Below are 22,303 nucleotides of genomic sequence, written 5' to 3' on the forward strand. Positions count from 1 at the left end.
GAAGTGTATGCAGATAGAGAGGTGGGCCAAGGGCTGAGCATTCATGGATCTGAAAGATGAAGAGGCACAATAAAATATATTGAGAAGAAATGGCAATGAGGTTGGAGAGGAACCAAGAGAACATGTTTTGGGACAGAGACAGAGACCAACTGTGTCAAGTGCCTCTGAGATCAGGTCACAGGAAGTCTGAGAATTGCCCAGTGGATTTGGCAACCTTGATGAGAGCTGTTTCCGCAGGGGTAAAGGGGAGGAAAGGCTAGCTAGAGAGAATGAGAGAAGAGGAAGTGGACAAAGTAAGCACAGATACTCTATATGAATGTGTCCCTAAAGAGGAGCAGTAAATCAGAGTGGTAGGTAGAAAAGGGTGTGACACCAAAGAAGGCTTGGGTTTATTTTTCACATGAGAGAAATTATGGTGTGTTCATGAATTTCCAATTTCAACAAATTTACTGAGTGCCTTCTATGTATGAAGTGTGTAGAAAGATGACAAAGGTAAATGTTCATTCTGAAGAGTTTATAGGACAGTAGGAGGAGAGACATAACAATGCAGCATTTCATTGCCACATGAGATGTGCTGTAGAAAAGTACACAGGGTGTGTGAAAACACAGAGGAAGGACACTTGCTGATTTGGGAGGGATTAAATCTAGGCAGGGTTCCTGGAGGAAGTGATGACTGAGGTAAGCTTGGAAGAATGAGTAGAAATTAGATCACTTTAAGGCAGGGAAGGGGTTTCCAAGAAAATAAAATCACGTGAGGAAAGAGGCAGGAAATAGAATGGAATGTGTTTAGAAACGCATGCAATTCATGATGACTAGAGCACAAAGAGTGAGGAGGGGCAAGATTAGGCTGAAGAAAGAGGAAGTAGGAGGTCCTGCAAGGTCTTATTTTCCACGCCAATAAACTCAGCCTTTAAATCATAGAGAATGGGGACCCACTGAAGGGTTCAAGCAAGGGAGTGATATATTTGGTTTGTGATTTAAGAAATCAGTCTGCAGTCAAATGGAGGGTAGACTTGAGTAGGGCAGATAGGAGGGTGTATTAAGTATGTTCAGGTCATTGTGAGAAAAATTTTGGAGGTAAAAATGTCAGGACCTGGAGCTTTATGTGAGTAGAAGGGAAGGATGGTAGGAGGTGGTTCATGGGAGAGATTAGATGCTAACTTGGAGGAGGATCAAGATAAAGATGTCTAGTATGTATGTGGATAAAAGAGTCTGCAGCTCAACAGAGAGGTCAGGCTACAAATAGCTTTAGAATTCATATTGTAACATGGAGAGAACTTTATAAAACTATAAACTTTGATTCTATTGTTATATTTTTATAGAATTATATCTATCTTCCCATCTATCCAACTGCCTATAAAATATCATGGAAGGACCTGAGACAAAATATTAATAGTACCTACATCTGTGTGGAGATATTTCCTTATGTGAATTAAATTTCTTACAATGAACGCACAATACTGATATTATAAAATTATATATGTTTATTTATGTAAAAAATATGTAAGTTAAAGTTTCCATTAAGGGAAGGACTGATAATCGTTCACTGGGTTTATTGATTAGGTGCTCATAGAGAGGGCAGTTTTGGTGATGAAACTGAACTGATACTGATCTGATACTGACATCAGATTCAGTAGGAGATTGAATGAGGGAAAGGAGTCATAACCAGGGGGAGAAGGTAAACTATAAAGATGGATGAGAAAGAGAAAATTGCTGGAGCAAGGGTATGGAGGAGATGGGAGCAGATGGATCCAGAGCCTAAGTGGAAGGGTCTGTCCTGAACAGGAGGAGGGCAATGCTGAGATGGTGTCAGCACTGGGAATTTGTAGCTGGGGTGGGAACTTGAGGTGGTCACCTCAGTGTTTCTACCTTAGTAGGATCTGAAGTCATCTCCCCAAAGTGAAAAAGTCTGGTTGGTAGGGGCTTTCAGGCCAGTGGAATGCAAGACTCATCAGTCCAAGGACTGGTGAACTTTGCTGTACAACCTGCTGAGGTCAAAGAGTGTGATTTAGGACTGTACCATTTCTCAGGATTATTTCATTTTCTTTGGTTCTAGAGGTACAGGAGACAGCTCTGGCACTGAATGTGGGAGAGTGTGTTTTGACATTGAACCAAGGTGGCGTTTTGCCCATCAGATGGAGTGTAAGCATGGAGGCCTGGGGTGAAGGGAGCCATGCCAGATGGGAAGGAGATGGCGAGTCTGAGGCGCAAATGAACTTGGTGAGCAGCTGTGGTAGGGGGAGGAGGTGGGAACACTGGCTTTAGAATGATTGATGGTGGGATTTTAGAGTTTTCAATTTCAAATATGGCACAGTTCTGGGTGATAATGAGTCTGGGAGAGCCATTATGGGAGCAGGTGGATGAAGTGCAATGTAGGTCAAGGCCTCTGGGGTTAGGGAAGTTAGGTCTATTCTCTACACCCACCTTTATTTACATAATGTTTCAAGGAATGTGTAAAGAATCCCCTCCTTCATATTGCCAAAGTTGTTTAAATATTGCATATGCGAGGCATTTTTATTTGGTTTTCATAGCGCCATGTGTAAGGAAACAGTGTTGCTGAGAAACCTTGAAATTTTCCTTATCTGCCATGAAAGAGACTCTGCCAACACAAGATAATGACAGGATATTATCTTCTGATTGCTAATTAGCAACTAAAATGAATGTCTAGCCCTGATGCCTGCCAAGTGCCCGCTATTAATATCAGCCTTGCAGGGGGCAAACGAGTAAGAACAAGGCTGCTTGTTCCTCAACATGGCGGCCAATGAACGACTTCTTTTTAGAGAAATCTCTTCTAGAAGTATATAATGCAAATTATCTGTGTCTGTAGTAGGTTGAATGTTGCCCCCCAAAAATATACATCCACTTCCTAAACCTTGGAATCTGGGAATGTGAACTTATTTGGAAAAAGGGTCTTTGCAGATATGATTAAGGATCTCAAGATGAGATCACTTGGATTATTTACATGGGCCCTAAATTCACTGACAAATGTCCTTACTAGAGACAGAAGACAAGACATAGAAACAGGGGAAAGGCCACAAAAAGACAGAAACAGAGACTGGAGTGACAGCCACAAGCCAGAAAGTGTTTAGAGCCACCAGAAGCTGAATGAGGTAAGAAAGGATTCTCCTCTAGAGACTTCAGAGGGAGGATGTTTTTACGAACACTTTGATTTTGGGATTCTGGCCTCCAGACTAAGAATGTCCAGTCTGTGGTAATTTGGTATGGCAACCCTAGGAGAGTAATATTGAGCACAAATATAGAATCCAAAAATCCTCTTCTTCAGGTTTCTGGAATGCATATTGTATATTCTCAATAAGCATATTGTTATGTAGTTTGTAAGTTGATCCACTAAAGTCATAATATTTAATTTTATGAAAGAACAAAATTTATCTAATTTTGAATGAGACATGGAGTCTAGTTCCATGCCCAGAATTAGGCAGAAAAGTTGGCCGAAAAGGGCTGCTTGCCTGGATCACTAAAATACTCTCAAATCTGCTATATTCTCATCTAACTGAGTAACTTAGGAAAGTTAAGTTTCAAAAATCTTAATTATCTGAGCTACACAGAGCAGAGAATATAGGAATAGCAATGTCGCTGTGCTCTAAGCAGAATCCACAATGCCTAACGGACCCTTTAAACATTACGTCCCTCTCTTGCCTATGACTCATTGAGGAATGCACAATATTTCACTAAAACTCAGGTTAAAAAATAATCAATTTGATATTGCTTAAACAACTATTAGGCCTGCTTGCCTTCTTTCCGAAAAATCATAATGAGGTACCTACCATTTTTGGGCACTGGCTGGTTGTTGGCCTACTTGAATGAACACAACAGAAAAGGCTCCCAAGTTCCCATGGAGCATACTATCTAGTGACTTAGGGTTCAGGAAATTATTAGAATTACTGAAAGCCTCAACTACAGTGACATTCTTTAATTTTCATGTGACTGGCAAAATAACAGTGGCTCTGACAACACCGAGTTCTACACATGTACCGATGTAACCAGGAAAGCAGGGTGACTTGAAGCTACTTAAGTAATTGGTTCTGAATTAACTGTATTGATAGAGGGAGAGTATGGGAAACATAAACCAAACAAAATAATAAACAAATATGATATTGAGGCTTGCAACTATGTTTTATTTGGCTTCAGTGTTTTGAAGATTTATCTGGTAACTGTACTTTTCTTTAGATGATAGAATTAGTTGATATTCTTTGAGATTATAATATAAAGACAAAGTCCCTAGGAACCTGGACAGTAGGGAAAGCCAATTTTGGGGTCTACATTTGTTACTCATCATCTGAAAACTGGAAGCCCTTCTTGCCCTTTTTGCCCTTAAAGATCCCGAAGTCCCAAGGCATCTGCCCAGCCTATGCCTGGGGGTCTGTCTCCTGGATCATATTAGATACTTCCTTAGAAACCAATGATCTCCCTCCTCAGATCACTTGGATCCCTTGATCCTGTTCTCAACTTGATTAAGGTTAAACATCTTCCCTGGCTCACCTCTGCAAATGCCGTTCTCAACACTTTTTCTCAAACAGCTTTACTATTTTCAATTTAGGAAACCCATTGTAGGTGGTTCACATTGATCCCAACCCTCTGTTCACTCCAGTTTCTGTTGCTGCCAAACTCCACCCTTCCCCCTGCCATGAATATACATCTCATCTCATGAGATTGAGGCTAAACAGAAAACAAACCTCTATATTTTCACATAACTTATGTCTCTTTCAGTTTCTTTCAATAGACAAGGTGCTATTGACTCTCTTAATTCCATTCAGTATTTAAATAAATCAGAAAATGAACAAATTTCATGGAAAGTGTATCTTTCAGTGACTTAAACAATAGCTCCAGCTTTGTTAATTTTTATACTTAGAGTCAAGCCTATGGATTCTCAGCCATGATGTTGGCCACATATTCTAATTTATCCTTGGGCTTGACATTGTTACTAGAATGCTCTCCTTTTTCTTTGTGCTCAAAGCAAATATTTAAGGTGGGCAGCATCAATTCTCATTTATTTAATCAAGCCATAATAAATATATTCATAAAAAAGAGTTTGAGTCATATAATCAAAGCATAATTTTTAATCCCCATTTTATATATATCATGCAGTCAGGTAATGTAAATAGTCTGGTCAAATTAATTAACTCTGATTCTTTCAGAAGCATTCCTCAGTTTAAATCCCAATACACCAGGGAAATCAAGAGGACAGTAAATGGCATCTCTCCTTCCTGTGCAGCAAGGAGTTTCTTCCACCCTTCCACCAATGATTGATCATACAAAATCTGCTATAACTTCTTTTCCAATACTGTAAGCACACAGGAGAGCTGAAGCAAAATAACAGCCTGAAAACCCAGATCTTCTCTACAGTGGGAACTTTTTTTTTTTTCTTTTAAATCCTTTCAATTTTAAGTCTACAATGGGCATGTCACAACTTTTGCACTCCTCTCTTCCCTTCTACAAATAAGGGATAATAATGTTAACATTTGCTTACCTACCACACGGGAGAATTAAAAACAAGAGTAATTTAATGTTAATAGGTTCTTTGAAGATGAAAAGGCCTTTGTAATTGCTAAGATATATTCTACTTTATAAACCTATCTCAAAGATACTCCTCTTTCCTTATGCTCATAACAATTATTAATTAAACATAATTATCCTTTCTCAACCTCATTATTTAAGTGCATACAATATTTATGATGTTCCCACACAGTGTACATTTCTATGCTTTACCAAATATCATTGCCTTCGTTTTTGGATTTTTATGTTTTCTAACTTCTCACACTTTGGTAAATTGAGTGAAAATCTGTTGTTTCTGCCTGTGGTGATTTCATTACTCTGTGTGAAAACTGCATGAACTTCTAGCTTTCTTCTTCCCATGTCTCTGAGGGCTCATGAAGCTGCCAGCATCTACGGCAGTGTTTCTTCAAGTGTGGCGACCCTTCTGTTGGCATCAGACTCCCTGGGGTGCTTGTTAAAATATGGGTGCCTGGAGATGAGACTCTGTGGATGGGTTCTGGAAATCTGCATTTAAAACAAGTTCTGCAGTTGCCAACTAAAGAGAACCATGGGCTTCATATCCCTCGTCCTTTTATTTATTTATTTTTAAATGGGAAAAAAAAGGTCTGAAAGTAAGAAGTGAAGTTTTGCCTTAGTTATCAGCCATTGTGCTTTCAGCACAGACATCAGAGAAGGGATGGGGTATAAAGCCCTGTCTCTTCTCAAAGCAGAGGGTACAAAGTGACCTGCTTGGCCTCCCCTCAGCCCACTTACCTGCAGCCACACACATCTGTCTGTGCCACCGCCACCCCGATAAATAGGAAGGTTCTTCTTTTTGCCAAAGCTAATCCCCTTTACACATTACCAACCTCACGTGTGCATCTGCAGCCTACACTAGTCAGTTCTTTCCCTCTGTCCAGGAAGTGGGAGCTGTCCCAGGTTCAAAGATTCTCTCTTCACTAGTGTGACAGTGTCTTTCCTCCTGTCCCTTCAGGGCTCTTGTCCCATCAATTTTCTGCTCTCTCTTAGAAGTCAAGTCTTTGCCTCTTTTCTTACATCATCTCCTTACATGCTTCTAGCTGCTGCACACAGCTAGGCTCCCAGAAAGAGCCACTTTTCAGGGCCATTGATTGCTAAAATAATTTTTTTAATAGAAGTATAATTAATATACACTATCCTACTAGCTTCAGGGGTACATCATTACTAATTTATACATTACAAGATGCTCACCACGGAAGTCTAGTTATCATCTGTCCACCATACCAAGTTATGACAATGTTACTGATTCTATTCTCTATGCTGGACATTACGTCCCCATAACTTACAGAAGCAGAACTCCCTTTGGAAAGTGAACACACCTTGCAAACATCAGGGGCAAATGCAACAACAATAACATCTCTGCTACGGAGCTGTTCTGGAACAAGTGTTAGGAAAGTGAGGTTTTGATTCTTTGCAGCTCCTAGTCCTCCCAGAGGGGTGACATTTCCTTGTTCCTTGTTCCGTGCCACGCCCACCATTGTTTCATTCCCTGTTTGGTGCACATTCCTGCTAGCTGAGTTCAGCATTTGGCCCCAAGCTAGTCTCCCATTTCCACAGCTTATAGTGGGCTGCACTTGGCCCTGGCATCTCCACCGGTGGTTTTGTCTGTAATTGCTCCCTCCTGGTCTAGAGGAAGACTGAGGCATGGTATTGGGCCCTCCTGTGCAGCTGTAGGCCTGCTAGAAGGGACAGGGTAGCCCGTGGTGTAGATGACAGCACTCAGCCTAAGAGAACCGGCTGCCTGCAGCCCTCCCAAGGGACTCCACTGGTATTCTGATCCCTGAGAGGCATGTCCTCTAATCTTTGCCCCTGGGTCCATGTGGCAATGGTTGTGGAAGCAAATGATTACAGTAGGTGGGAGGCTCCCTTCTGGATGGATGAGAAGGAAGCAGAGCATGGAGTTAGGGGCCTGACTGCACCGAGGTTCTTGCCTGGTCCCCACTCAGAGGCTGAGTCATGCTGCTCAGGTAGCCAGAGATGTCTAATAGGTGACTTGTTCCAATGTTGACTGTGTTTTTATGACACTAAAATAGACCTGCAGAAATATTCTTTATCCTGCAAAAATGTTGCCGCCCTGGTTCAGCCACAAGACACTTAATCTCTTCCGAACCCCTTTCCATACGGGAACATTAAAACAGTGGTTCTCAATCGGGAGACATCTGCCTCCCAGGAGACATTTGGTGATGTCTGGAGACATTTCTGGTTGTCACAACTGGGGGTGGTGATGAGGTGCAACTGTACCTAGTGAGCAGAGGCAAGGGACACTGTTAAACATTCTCCAGCACATGGGACAGTCCCTACAATAAAGAATTATCTGGCCCAAATGTCAATAGTGCCGAGGCTGAGAAATTGCGGATCGGATCGAAGGAAGCACTCTAGCTCTCTCTAGCACCTTCTCATGTCCCTGTAAAATGTGAAGGAAAGAAAAATAGCATCTACATTTAAATGCATATGGGGTGCCTATTACTTGCTCAGTACTTTTACAACCACCATGCAGAATAGGCACTGTTATCTCAAGGACGCTGAGATTCAGACAGAGTAAGACACCTGACCAGGCTCACACAGCAATGAAGAGCTGGAGTAGGAATTTATACCCGTGTTTGCCTGGCTCTGATGTCATCACCCTTGCTGAGTGACACCCTGCCTTAGGAACTGGAGAGCTGCCTCCATGCCAGAAACCATGCTGGGTGCAAAGGGTAAACAAAGACAATGGGGGTGGGGGAGGGGGGGTTGCCTGATCCAGTTTCAGAACTATCACAGATCTTTACAATGCAAGGAGCCAGGGAGAGATGGAAAGAGAAATGCAGGCAGGAGGCACCCAGAGCAGTGTTTTTCAAACTCTTTTGAACAGACGCATAGAGATAGGGAAGGAGAAGGATTGGAGTGTGCAGGTAAGCAGCCACCCAGCTCCTGGAGGTGACAGGCTCTGCTTTCATTGTTCTGGATACTGGGATTGAACATGAATTCTATTGGCAAGCAAAGTTTCAGCTAAAAGTATTTGAACGCCTTTGTTTCTAAAAGAACTCAAGAGAAGATGAAGTTGTTTTTCAGAAGAAAGTTCAGGAGAGCAATAAGGAAGGAACCACAAAATATTTTACATGGGCTTTAAGGGCCAGTGAAACATGGACCCCTGTGACTGAAAGAAGAGGGACAGAGGAACATTAGGGAGTGGAAGGGAGTGGAGTGCAGCCCCTGGGAGATGAAGGGGGAGGACAAAGTAGGAGCTGGCCAGGGGAGTCTGATGGTGTCTTAAGGCCAGAGGTCTCAGAACTCGGGCTGTCCTCAGGATCTGAGGAAGCCATACTTCATTCTGTAGACAGTGGGAATTAGTGAAGATTTTTGTGCCGAGTGACAGGTGGAGGGGTGGCAGAATGAGGTGGAGAAAGGAGGAGACCAGGCTGGGAGAGGCAAGGTAGCACATGTACACATGGCACTTACAACATGCCCCAGGAGGCTCCCTGTGGGGCCGTCCCTGTGCCCAGCACCAAGTGCCCAGGAATGGGAGTGCACAGAGGAATTCATGCCTGAGACGTGCTTCCCTCCAATAATCAGCTAAGCCCTTTGTAGCAAATGGCATTTTAGCTATTAGGAATTTACTTTTTAAAAATTACACACATGTAATTTTTAGATAAATTTTTATTGTTGTTGGTTTTGTGTTCTCCTGACTTGATTGGCTCCTCTCTCCTCACCTCATCTCCTGTGACTCATGTTGACTAAGACGTATCCTCCCGCATTTTTCATATAAATCCCATAATCACATACTAATTTATTTATATTTATATATCTGTGTTTATACACACATAGGTTTTGCATCAATGTTTCCCAATTTTGGATCATATTGTTCATACTCTTTCTTCTCTCTACATATCTTGAAGAAATCCCCCTTCATCATCTGGCAAGGTTCTATGTCAGTGCTTTGCTGCCTCATGTCACTGTACAATGTGGATCTGCTGGAATGAAGTTAACCAGTCCCTGAGGATGGACATTTAGGTTGCTTCTACATCCCTGTCTTTGCAGAGGATGCTGAAATAAACACCCTTGTTGGTTTCACTAGGCAGCACAGGACAGCTGTTAAAAGTCTACATTCTAGAGCTGGACTAAGTTTGATTTCTGGCTCTGACACTTACTAGCTGTGTTACCTTGGGAAAGTATTAAACCTGAGTATCAGTTCCCTCATTTGTAAAATAGAAGATCATAATAAGATGTGTAACTCATGTAGAGCCTTTAAAAGACACCTGGTCCAGGGGCGCCTGGGTGGCGCAGTCGGTTAAGCGTCCGACTTCAGCCAGGTCACGATCTCGCGGTCCGGGAGTTCGAGCCCCGCGTCGGGCTCTGGGCTGATGGCTCGGAGCCTGGAGCCTGTTTCCGATTCTGTGTCTCCCTCTCTCTCTGCCCCTCCCCCGTTCATGCTCTGTTTCTCTCTGTCCCAAAAATAAATAAACGTTGAAAAAAATTAAAAAAAAAAAAAAAGATACCTGGTCCATAATAAGCACTTAATAAGTATTAGCTATTATAATTACTTTTTAAAGTTTAGTTATTTATTTTGAGAGAGAGAGTGAGCAGGGGAGGGGCAGAGAGAGAAGGAGAGAAAGGATCCCAAGCAGCTCACAGAGCAGAGCCTGATGCAGGACTTAAACTCAGAGTTGGATGCTTAATCGACTGAGCCACTCAGGTGCCCCAATATTAGCTATTATTATAGGAGTCCTCATAGTAGTGATTTTGTTTCTGTGAGATAGATTCATGGGCCAAAGGGGTATATTGGGTTTTACATTTTTAGTATATATCATTCGTTGCATTTTTAAAAATGCTGTAATAATTCATGTTCCTACTGGTAATACATGAGAGTATCCTTTTACCCATATCCCTTTCCAAAAGCGATAATATAACTTCTTAATATTTGCCAATTTGATAGTTATGAAGTGATAAATCTTTATTACTTTATTTTGCATTCCCATGGCCATAAAATTGACAGTGAAATTGAAGTTCTTTGGCTTTTTGATTATTTGGAATTTTCTCTTCTCTGAACAGCTTTTTCATGGTCTCCTTTGATTTTTGTAGAATTGTCTTCCCTCTTCCTTTCAAGTTGTAAGATCTCTTTGAAATCCATACTATAAATTTTCAATCTCAAAATCAAAAGCTTGCCTTTTGACTTTATTTATGGTATTTCTGTCATCAAAAGTATTTTAATTTTAAATATTCAAATATATCTTTTCTATTATAGATTCTAGGGTTTCAATAATGATTTTAAAAGTTTCTACCACTCAAGGTTTCTGAGTTTCTTTTATGTTTTTAATATTTATGTTCTAGAATATCTAGAGGTTTGAATTACTGAGGTTTGAAGAAATTTTGTTACTTTTTTTTACATATGCTTTCAAATTAGAAATTGAACCTATTTTTGTTGTTGCACAGCTAATTGTATTGGCATCACTAACTAATGAATCCATTCTTTTCCAGCTGAATTGAAGTACATATATTAAATCCTCAGGTCTATTTCGGATAATGCAAGTGTTCAAAGTGAGCATTCTTTCTAATGGTTTTGAAACTTTTCCAGAAATTTGTCACAAGTTCTGAAGAAAGCTGGGTTAAGAGATGAACAAAATGGACACAGTCACAACTGGTCATGCACATCTGAATGGTGACTTCTATCTAAACTGATTTATGCCCCACAGCTACTCTAGGGCATTGTTGGGAGGGCTACACAGATTCAGTCACAGATGAGAGCCGTGAAGCTCTTGGTCTAGGAAAGATCCTAGGGACTGCTGTTGGATGACTTGGGGCAAGGGAGTTCATCTGATCCTTGACTCAAATGAAAACTACACACTGACCTCTTCTGTAAGGAGGGGCCATGGGAGGTTGAAGGGCCAGGAGACATCCAATGGGATCTTGTGACATTGTGGTTTCTAACTACTAATTCAAGACTCTGCACATGTAGCAAGGGATATTTAAACTGTGTTATCCAGGACTTCTTAAGTTCCATAAAACTCTACAATTATACTTAATACCCACTTGGCCAACCTCTAAACATGTTCAAAGTAGCCTCCCTCCTCCCCCCAACCTCCCCTTGCTAAAGACATGAAAGCAGAAGATTTTTACCACCCAAGTAGTGTCTGCTTGGAAAGGGAGAGAGGTCAGGGTAGAGTCAAAGGCTTTAGGAGATTTTCACTTGAGAGGTCCTAGAATTTCTGGTTGTGACACTGATAATGTTAGATCTGTCACCATTACTGACATGAAATGACCACATGGACTCTAGTTGTTGCACGAAAACTGATTAAGCAGTGTCAAATTTGAAAACTGGCTTCTGAAAATTCTTCTTGTGCTGACGATTATGTAAAGAGTGACTCATACCACAGTAACTGCTTAAGTGATGCATGATAATACTTAAAACAGAGTGTGTCTGACACTCCAGCATGTGGCCTCAAAATAGAGAAGGTGTTCACCTATTTCAATTGTTTAGACATCAATGCATCTTAGATTTGCTCTGGGAAAAGTGGCATTTAGAATCATCAAGACAGAAAAAGAATTTCTAGTGGTAATTTCAGAGAGGACAACTGGTAGAATCTTTAATGACATTCAAAAATAAGCACTTGTTCTGAATCCCAAGTATTCTGAATTAAAAATTAAAATGAGATTGAAATTCTTATAGCAAAGGATTTTTAACTGAGGGTTACTCCATCCATCCATCCATCCATCCATCCATCCATCCATCCTTCTTGCCTCCCTTCCATCCTTCTTTCTTTGCTTCCTTCCACACATATTTATTGAGTGCCAAATTGTGATTAGGAAAACAGACCCTGGTCTTACAGGGCTTACATTCTAGGGGGAGAGGCAAACAATAATGAATTATAAGTATATAAGTTAAATATATAAATATGCTTTATTTCATATAGCAATAAATTCTGTCACTATAAAAAGCTGTTAAGTTGGAGAATTATAAATGGATGGGATATTTTAAATTGAGTGATCAGGCTCTTAGAGATGTTTAAGCTGAATGTGAATCGTTACTATTCAAGCATAATAATCTGAAAATATATGCATTTTCACCATTCATACTTTATAGTAGATACAAAAATAAGATTGGAGTTTTGCAAATTTATAGTTTTGTTGCTTCCATTCAAAAATATATGAGAATTTCTTGATATTTTCTTATACATCGTATTTGGCAAGTGGGAAATTTCATATACTTAAACCCCCATCATCTATAATCCGACATCACGTGTTGCTCATTTGTTCATTATCCTTCTGAAATAACTTTCCATTACCACTGTTTCTGTCCTAGTTTATTTTCTTTTGAAAGAACTATTTCAACAGCCTCTTAAATGACACCCCATCACCCACTCCAATTCAACTACTTATAACCAGAGCTGACTTTCTAAAATACAGATCTGATCAAGACATTCCTCTAAAAATATTACATTGTCATCTTCATGATAAAATCTGAACTCCCTGGAATCCCATCAGAAGCCCTTTCCTACCGGACATGAGGATGCCTTTATATCCTCCTTATGTCTCATTTTGCATCCACACCAAACTGACGTGTTTGTTCACCCCTCCACCCCACTGTGAATGTTGGGACCTCTGTCTGGAAGTCCCTTATTCCCACTCATTCTTAAAGCTCCTTATACCTAATACTAATTACCATACAATGTGATATGTGCATAATAAGGTATATATGGCAATTATCACTTTGTATTGTAATTTGCCTTATTAAATATCTGCCTTTGCCTTAGTATGATGTTTAGAGCCTGATGCTGGAGCCAGGTTGCCTGGGTTCCAATCCCAACTTAGTTGATGACTATCTCTGTGACTTTGGTTATGTCTGTACCTTATTTTCTTCATCTGTAAAATCAGGATACTCAGTATCTGGGTTATAGTATTGTTATACAAAAATGTCTAGAACATTGCCTGGCATGGTTAGTAAGCTTTCAATGGATGCTTTATTATTTAGTTTTATATTAATTTCTGTATCTCCAGGGACATAAAATCAGCATACAATAGAGATTAAAAGAATAAAAAGATCAGCATATGAACACCTCACTACTATGCAAATGGAATAATCATGATCAAAGAAGTAAGATATGGAATTTGTAGTATTAGTTTGAGATTTTTGTAGTCAAAGACACATACGGTAGATATACAGTTTAGCAAATGGTAATAACTCTAGTGGATGGATTGAAAGTCCTGAATTGTAGAAGCTCTTCTGGTTATTTTTAATCCCTGCCTTACACCTTCATGGGTTTCCCACCATTCCTTGCCTTGCATGGTGACCTTGGGACAGGCTGCTATGGGCTACAAAATCTGGAGCTCTCTTGCCTTCTGGTTTATGGTTGGTTTGGCTGATGGGACTGGAAGATGGAAGAAAGTGTCAGGATACTCTTTCCCAGCCAGTCTCTGCCTGACTCATGTCTTTTGTGACCACAAGTCCCATGAGAGGACCAACGGGGCTTTAACTCCAACTGCTATCTCTTGCTTGTCATGAGTGTTATCACTGCTGATTGACAGGATCCTTATCACCTTGGAAAGTCAGTGGTACAGATAAATAAAGAAACAGCAATTACAAGACATCCTTTCAGGGCTATGACAAAAACTTGGATTTTTTTTTTTCAGTTTACTAATGTGTATATATAGATTCCTCACTGTATTTATTCATATTGGGATCTCTCGACACTTGACTAGAAACAAAGGGAAGCAAGTGGAATCCATATACCCCTCTGTATACGCTTTGAATTTCCCTGGCTGTTTTCCAGTGTATGTGAAGCCCACAATTAGCAAGCAGGAGCCAGAGAATTTCAAGTGGCTGCAGTCCGGTGGGAGCTTGCAGGGAAGGCCCCTCTGCCCATCTCTTTGGGTAGTGCCTGGCCTGCAAGTGACTGATGGAGAGGCCCTGAGCAGTGTGAGAAGAGATGGAGGCTTTCTGTCAGTAACAGGTAGAGTTTGGGCACCGAGCAGAGTGCAAAGCTCCCAGGGGACATGTGCATTTACTGCTGACATTGTAAGAGCTTTAAAGCCATAGATGATTTGGGGCGCCTGGGTGGCGCAGTCGGTTAAGCGTCCGACTTCAGCCAGGTCACGATCTCGCGGTCCGTGAGTTCGAGCCCCGCGTCGGGCTCTGGGCTGATGGCTCAGAGCCTGGAGCCTGTTTCCGATTCTGTGTCTCCCTCTCTCTCTGCCCCTCGCCCGTTCATGCTCTGTCTCTCTCTGTCCCAAAAATAAATAAACGTTGAAAAAAAAAATAAAGCCATAGATGATTTAAAAAAAAGTGTGACTTTTGAGCAATTAATTGCACATGGAAGGTATGAGCCCTCTATATTAATGGCCCTGGTACAAGGAAGGTGTGGCTTGTGGAACAATACTCATTTATGAAGCCAATCTTCAAAGACATGTTATTTCAAACACCTCAAAGTAGCAGGTGTGTGCTAAAATAAAATAAGATGGATCTGTCTCTGCTCCAATGGAGTTTACTTTCTAGGGGGGAATCACATAAAACAGAGTATGAGACACAGAAGAAGGCCAGAGAAAGATAAAGACTAGAATAACAAAAGAGCAAAAAGTGACCAGTGCAAGGATGCCTCCTCCAGCCACACCTGAGCAACAGTTCAAGCCTGGGTGATGTTTGAATCCTGCAAAGCTGACTAATTTTCTCACTTTTCATTTCTGGTGTATATAGTGAAAAGGAGGGCTGGGGGTGGGAGTCACTCCTCCTCCCCGGCAGACCCCTGCACAGGCCTGTTCTGCATCAGGAACAATTTCCAGCTTTACAAAAGTCAAGGCTGTGACCGTGATGGGTCTCCTAATCTTTTTAAATTTTTTTTTCAACGTTTATTTATTTTTGGGACAGAGAGAGACAGAGCATGAACGGGGGAGGGGCAGAGAGAGAGGGAGACACAGAATCGGAAACAGGCTCCAGGCTCTGAGCCATCAGCCCAGAGCCCGACGCGGGGCTCGAACTCACGGACCGCGAGATCGTGACCTGGCTGAAGTCGGACGCTTAACCGACTGCGCCACCCAGGCGCCCCTGGGTCTCCTAATCTTTATGATCTGTTTTCTTAGGTGTGATGTATTGGTCACATCAAGAATCATCTTTCTAAAAACTGGGCATGTGGGTGGTGGGATAAAATGTCCTGGGGACTAAGGAAGGAAAGAGAGCCTTGCACCTAGGTCTAAGATCAGCCACAGCTCTCCCCAAGGTTGGGGGGGGGTAGCACCTGCTTGGGCCATCAGATTTGAGAACTCAGGATTCAGGTTTCCTCAGTGTTGTCAACCTCCTGGCTGCAAGGGTGACAGTGACAAAGCCTCGGGCGGGGGCCTCAGCACCCACTCATTGCCCACACATTGTGCAAGGCCTAGAGTGACATCAAGGTGTGAGCCCTCCTTGGCGCCCCTCAGTATAAGGCCTGCGAAAGAGCTAACCTAGCACTTGAGGGTGCTCAGTTTTCTTTGTAAAACCATTTGCTACAAGACAAAAGGATGGCTGGTAGGAAAATACCCCGAAGGGATAGCTGCAGCATCACCGTTTGGCTGAGATGCCCACAACCCAGTAAGGCTTCCCTCCCAAAGCGAAAGCAAGCTGTGCCCCAGTGCCTCAGGTTTGCTCAGCCACGGCCATGACCGCCCAAAGGAAACCTGTTCCCTGCTCCCAGGACCCCCAAGGTGAGGATGAGAGAAGAGTTTGACTCCACGTGAATTTCACCATACGATCTGGCGCCTGTGCTGGTTCTGCATCCCTTGTCTCCACCAGCCCAGGGCTAGAGGGACTGGAGGTTCAGAGCTTCAGCCTCACCTCAGAGGAGAGGTCCCTGCTCACTTTATAACAATTTGCTGTGCAACGTGCAGCACCACAGGGAACTCATCTGAATGAGCTCTGTATAGACTGCTAGCTGCTCAGAAAGCTACCTGCAATTTTGTTCCAAGCTAAACAGTAAATATCCTCAAGGAGACTGGGAACGTCCTCAGGTGGAAGTCCTCACATCCCTTCCTTTGGAGAGACAAGGGTAGCTAGCACCTCCAGGGCAGGCATTTTCGGGCCTTTGACCTTTCTGAAGGAGCCATCCAGAGAACTCTGTTACTGCCTGCAATATCCCCGAATAGCCAGTTTCCTTCCTCACTGCAGTGAAGTAACTCACACATGGATAGAGCATTTTTAGCGCCTCTGTGCCAGAGATGAGCAGAGGGCAACCAGCCAGATTGACAGCAGGGGCCAGGCAGTTGGCCAGCCACCTTCTCCAGTGGCAGGTGACTGAGGCCACCCTCATGTAGCACATGAGCAGGTCACAAGTCCAGCAAGTCTTCTGTGCTTCTCATTAGACCTCCATCTGTAGCCTCACTCCCTGTTTGCACGAAAACATGCTCAACTGCAAGGTTTTCTTCAAAATGTTGAGTCCCCATAATGCCACCATAGAGCTGACCCCGTGACCCTGTGCTACCATCCAAATGCGGCTCCCTTGGTCATCTCAACACTCTTACTTCCTTGATGACCTCAGTTCTGTTCACTGAATCATATTTTCTGGAGCCCTGGAGCCCTGGAGCCCCCCTTCTATTGCCTGCACACCCCCTCTGCTTCCACCCCTCCAGCCCTCCTCTCCCTGCCCCAGCAGGTCTCCCCTGAGCACCTCCTGTTCCACCAGGCTGCTCCTTCTGTTGTCACTCTCATCCTAGGCACGCAGCTCTCTGCCCACTCCTTCTTAGCTTTTTCAGGGACCCGCGACTCTGCCCACACCTGGCACATCCATGTTGTCCACTTCACCGCGGTTCTCTGCTCTGGTGGCCCTCCACCCAAGCTCTGCGGGCTCTCACCTCCTCTCACAGCTAAGTCACTCGGCTGTCTTCCAAACCTCAATTTCTAGCCCAGATGCTCTCCTGCCAACCAGAGCTCTAGTTCCAGTTACATAATACATCAATCTGTCTTTATAACAGAAACTGCAAACTACCTGTAAAAGAGTGAATTCCTCATCTTTCCTCTAAATATTGTTTACTTCACATAGCTCCTGTTACAGCTAGCAGTATCAGCCCACCCAACCGGGAACTCCAGACACATGCTATACTTCTCTCTCTCTCACCTCTACATTCTGTCCGTGAACAAACTAGCTCCATCTCTTCTCCCTCCAGAATGTCCCTGAAGTCAGTCCCTTCCTTTTTCAGATGCTGCCTCTGCCTGAGTTTGAACCTCTATTTCTCCCCTTGACTCATCAACAGCTTTATAGCTAGCCTTGCGCTTTCCAGCCTTACCTCCTCAAATGTGTCTCCATGCTATAGCAAGATTTGTTTTTCAAAACCACAAATCCAGTGACAGCATTCTCCATACAGGGTCATCTGCCTCTCCCTTCCGTCCCCAGCTTCACCTCCCACCACAACCCCGAGGTCATTCTCTGCTCTGATCTGTCTTCACTGCTTGCTAAAGGCTCCGTTCCCTTTCATGCTTTTCAATTCTTACTTCCCATTTTGGTTTCTGCGAAGGTCTTCTCTCCCTTTCTCTGCTGAGTCTCCTGTTCAACTGTTCCTTAAGACTTGGTGCAATTAATCATCCCCTTTTTTTATAAGATATACTGGGTTCACTCCCCACTTCCCACCCCCTACTTTGGGTGGAGTGAGACATTTCTTCCTGTGATTTAGCACAGTTCTCGGGCTTATATACGCACCCCAGACTTAACACACACAAATGCACATGCACGTTAAGTAGGTATAACCTGGCATTTAGGACACTGTAGCGTAGCTGTTGGTCTACTCCTGTGCTTCTCCCACTCCCACTCCACAATTTCACCTTTATATCATCCTGACACATAGTACATACTTGGTTTATAATTGCTAAATTCATGAAGCATCCCCACAATACCTTAGCATAGTCATATGTGGTATCATATTTGATGAAAATATTTATTGATTGCTCACTCTCATTCATGACTTCTAAGGCACCGTCTTAAATTTCATGCTCACGGTATAATCTGTGTATGTAGGTACTCTTGTGCCACAGGCACTACAGCACTCTCTACTGTTGGAATGAACCCTGCCTGATATGACCTAAGTCAGAGCTGGCATTCAATTGTCAGGGTCATAAGTCCCCTTAAGGGCCACTTGCCTGCTCCACCGGCCCTGTCTCTGTGTTTCTGCCTCACAGACTTCAACATCCACTCATTGATAAATTACAGGAAAAGGAGCAACAAAGGGCAACCTTTGGTTCTTCCCTTATGTCAAACACTTGATGTAGACACAATGCTGCCTCAGCTCAAGAACTTCAGAGCTCAGAGTTTTTGGAGAGAGAGGACGTGTGCAATAGCTGGAAGCTTCAGCAGAGGTGGGTTATTTGGATGTTGTAAACCAAAATGCGGGGATCAGGGCTCTGAGCCCAGGAGGCCACGTATCACCCCAGGAGTTCCCTTTGCCAGTAGCTGCTGCAACACATGATAAACAAGCAATGCCAGATAAGAACCCACATCTGCAGTTTCCAGGACTCATTTCCCTCTTAACAGCAGGAGCACCTGCAGTGAGAGTGGGGGTAATTTTCAATCCAGGTGTGGTGGTGCCATAGCAGGAAAAAGCTTGCAACCTAGATGTCCTATGTGGCTTTTTGGAGACTTCTAATACCCATATCTGAGGTATCTCACCCACAGAATTGCATTGTGTTGACTGATGCTTATCTTCTTACACATCTAAGTGGTAATATGCCTCAATAGAAGAGAACAAAAGAGAGATTGGATTTTCAAGTCAGGAGGATGCTCAGAGAGCACCTGGCCCAACAGCCTTATTTCCCAGTAAGATGCAGAAGCTGATGTCCACAGTGCTAAAACCTCTGGTCCAAAGTAAAAAGAATTCAAACCCACAAATACCTCTAAGAAGCCTCCACTGAGGACTAATGATTTTAGTAGAGTTTTCAATATTTAGTAAAAATTTCAACATTCAATTGTGTCTACTTACCTTAGGGTTTCCTCAGAAGGCAATTACTGGATTTTACATCAATTTGCAATTGATAGTAAATTTGCAGTGTCTTTAGTAATTTATTTCATGTTCTGGGTGAAAATTAACAGTCTTCCTTCTAGGGCTTTGCTGTTCACTCTCATCACCCCTCATAAGATCTGGCCCTCTGCTCTAAACAAGAAATAGTGCTGCTCAAGAAATACAATCCTACTGACTCCTGACCAGGAAAGACCAGAACTTACAAGCACAGAAAGCCAGCCTTCCAGATCTTACCATTCAAGATGGTTTTCCACAAATGCCGACATGGGGCTGATCTGCACCGTGTAGGTATCATTTGCAGAGTACTCAAAGAGTCCGTAGTAAGGGTTGAAGAGCTCCTGAGACAAAAGGAAGAAGAACTCTCGCGAAGGACCACTGTAGTCCAGACTGCAAAGGAAGCAGAGGCCCGGGAAGTTCGTTACATGCGGGAGGTGGGGGCCTGTTTCTATCCAGGTTCTAGTGTGTTCTTTCAGACTCAGTGCAGGGAAAGCAGAGAGCAGCCTCTGTTCTTTACAGTGGATCCCTGCGGAAGCATAACTTGCTGTAGAAAGTGAGGATGCAGTAATTGGTAGGGATGTTGCTTACTAGATGTCCATGAATAAACCCTTAGGGCAGTATTTCTTAACCTTTTTTTCAATCATATAACACCTATTGTATAAACCACACAGCTGGTCCATTAAAAAGAAGGACTTTGTTGTGAGAGGCATAAAAGAATTTCCCGTGATAGTGCATGTGTATGAACTGAAAGAACTTCCCAGTTTGTTTTGATATACCCTCCTAGGTAGGCTGATCCTCCACTGTTGAGATGGTTTTCTATGAAATCACTGAAATGCTATGAAAAAGTTGGTATGTAGTGGTGTATGAGTGTTCTAGGAGGAGGAGCTCTGTGATCAGATATTCAGAAGTGTATGCCACCTGAAAAAGTGAAGATCCAACAGCTTAAGTCTGTATTTTTGGCTCATGCACGGTATAAGGGTATAACCTCAGACTCTAGCACATGTCAATAATCTTAGGCTTTTGAAGAACATGAAATCTAAAGCTTGGCAATACCTGGAGAGAGAAAGACCTCCTGGAAGGACATGATCAGAATCACCTTGGGGCAAAGCTAAGAGCCATCCTGCTCTTTCCTGAGCAAAATAACCAAGATATGGTGGCTCTGGCCTGCCCACATTGAGTGAGGTGTCTGCATAAAACTGCTGGTGCCTCACCCCTCCTCTCCAACAAAGGTAACGTAGAGTTTGTTTCGCTGAAGCTCCTTCCGGGAATAGGCCATCACCTGATTGAAGGTTCCTTCTAACAAGTGGTCCCGACGAATGATGAGCCTGGGAAGAAGAAGCCATGTGGGCGGTGAGTGGTGGCTCCAAGCTCTGATGTTGGAGGGTGTTCTAGGTGAGCTGTGGGTGCCCTGCCTCTCCAACAAGGTGCAGATTCCATCAGTTCAGCAATGGACTTATTTTAATGCTCTTTGCAAAACATTGGGAGCACAAGGACAACATGTACACTTTTATAATTGGATGTATTCCATCATTCTGGACTACTTTTAGGATTCTTTTTGATGAATTCCAAAAAGAATCTCTTAAGTTGGATACCTCAGTTTAGACTCATATTTTAAAGATAAAAATAATAAACCTAGAGGGGAAAAATACAACTATTCACTTAGACCGCAATTACAAAGCTATAGAATCCATGGATTTGATCAATGAGTTAAATTTGTCCCCAAAATAAGTAAAAGGAAATACACATTATTTTATTCAGTTCAAGATTCTTTGTTTTCTGAAAAGGTTTATCATTAATTTTATATATATGTCTTTGCCTGAAATCTGATTTTTCTCTCCCTCCTTCTCTTCTCTTTCCTTTCTTTCTACTTCTCTTCCAATTTAACTTCCTTTCTTCTTTCTTCCCAACTTTTTTTCTGTCCTCCTTTACATGAACATAAATATTACCACACCACGGAATCCAATCTCCAAAAAGAATCACAAAGGTTATGGGGGAGAAAAGGATAGAAAAATCTAGCTTCTGAATTCAGGAATAAGCACGGGAGCACTCACTTAATTTTCCCTGGACCCTGACCAAATCCTTTGGCTTCCAGTTTTCGGTAGAAATTGCGGAGCTTGGCCTCGAAGTCTCTCCGGTAGGGTGAAGGGGCTCTTGCACTGGCTCTCTGTAAACCTGCAGAGAGAAGCACATGGTCTGAAGGCCATCACTGATACGTGAAGCAATGTTAGAAGAAGGGCCAACCAGAGGCACATTCCTATGTCTTCATATTTTTCTTCTCAAAGAAGTTTCCCTTGATTTCCATTACTCTTTCAGTTACTTTTATAATAAATGGAAAAAATATTAAAGAGATAAAGGAATTCTGATGACAATAAACATTTAAGTCTTGCACTCCATTTCAAGTTGTATTTCTCTTAAAAATACCTTGATTAGCATATCTATTGGCTTAATTGTACTTAAATAATCTAAAACAACATAAATCAAACTAGTCTCAATTTTTCTTGTAAGTTTCTATACTATAAGAAGTGATTGTAACTATGATGAGGCAAGTCAGACTGTAATACATTTGTATGTCATACTTCTCTAACTATATTGATCCTAAATTAAACATAGGTGTCCAGTAGGGCCCAGAGCATTTAGGAATTTGAATTAATTACCTTGCATCATAGAAGAAACATTTATAATTAATAATAATAATAATAATAATAACAACAGCAACAACAATAAGTCATTCACTCTATATAGAAGAGAGTTTTTATATCATTCAGGATCTTTGTAAATGTTTTATTATCTTTATACACTTTTTATTTTTTATTTATTTATTTTTTTTTTC

General features: G+C 42.2%; 1 protein-coding gene across 1 annotated transcript in view; it reads right to left on the reverse strand.

The window, feature by feature from the left end:
- Window positions 1-22,303, reverse strand: part of HECW1 (HECT, C2 and WW domain containing E3 ubiquitin protein ligase 1) — a 301,849-nt gene that overhangs the window by 33,117 nt on the left and 246,429 nt on the right. Inside the window, exons 20-22 of the mRNA XM_030307704.1 lie at window positions 21,525-21,645; window positions 20,685-20,798; window positions 19,711-19,863 (exon numbers count right to left, since the gene is read on the reverse strand). Of these exons, the coding sequence (XP_030163564.1) occupies window positions 19,711-19,863; window positions 20,685-20,798; window positions 21,525-21,645 (388 nt within the window). The remainder of the gene's footprint in view (window positions 1-19,710; window positions 19,864-20,684; window positions 20,799-21,524; window positions 21,646-22,303) is intronic.

Source organism: Lynx canadensis, chromosome A2 (assembly GCF_007474595.2).
Source record: "Lynx canadensis isolate LIC74 chromosome A2, mLynCan4.pri.v2, whole genome shotgun sequence".
Classification (NCBI taxonomy): Eukaryota; Metazoa; Chordata; class Mammalia; order Carnivora; family Felidae; genus Lynx; species Lynx canadensis.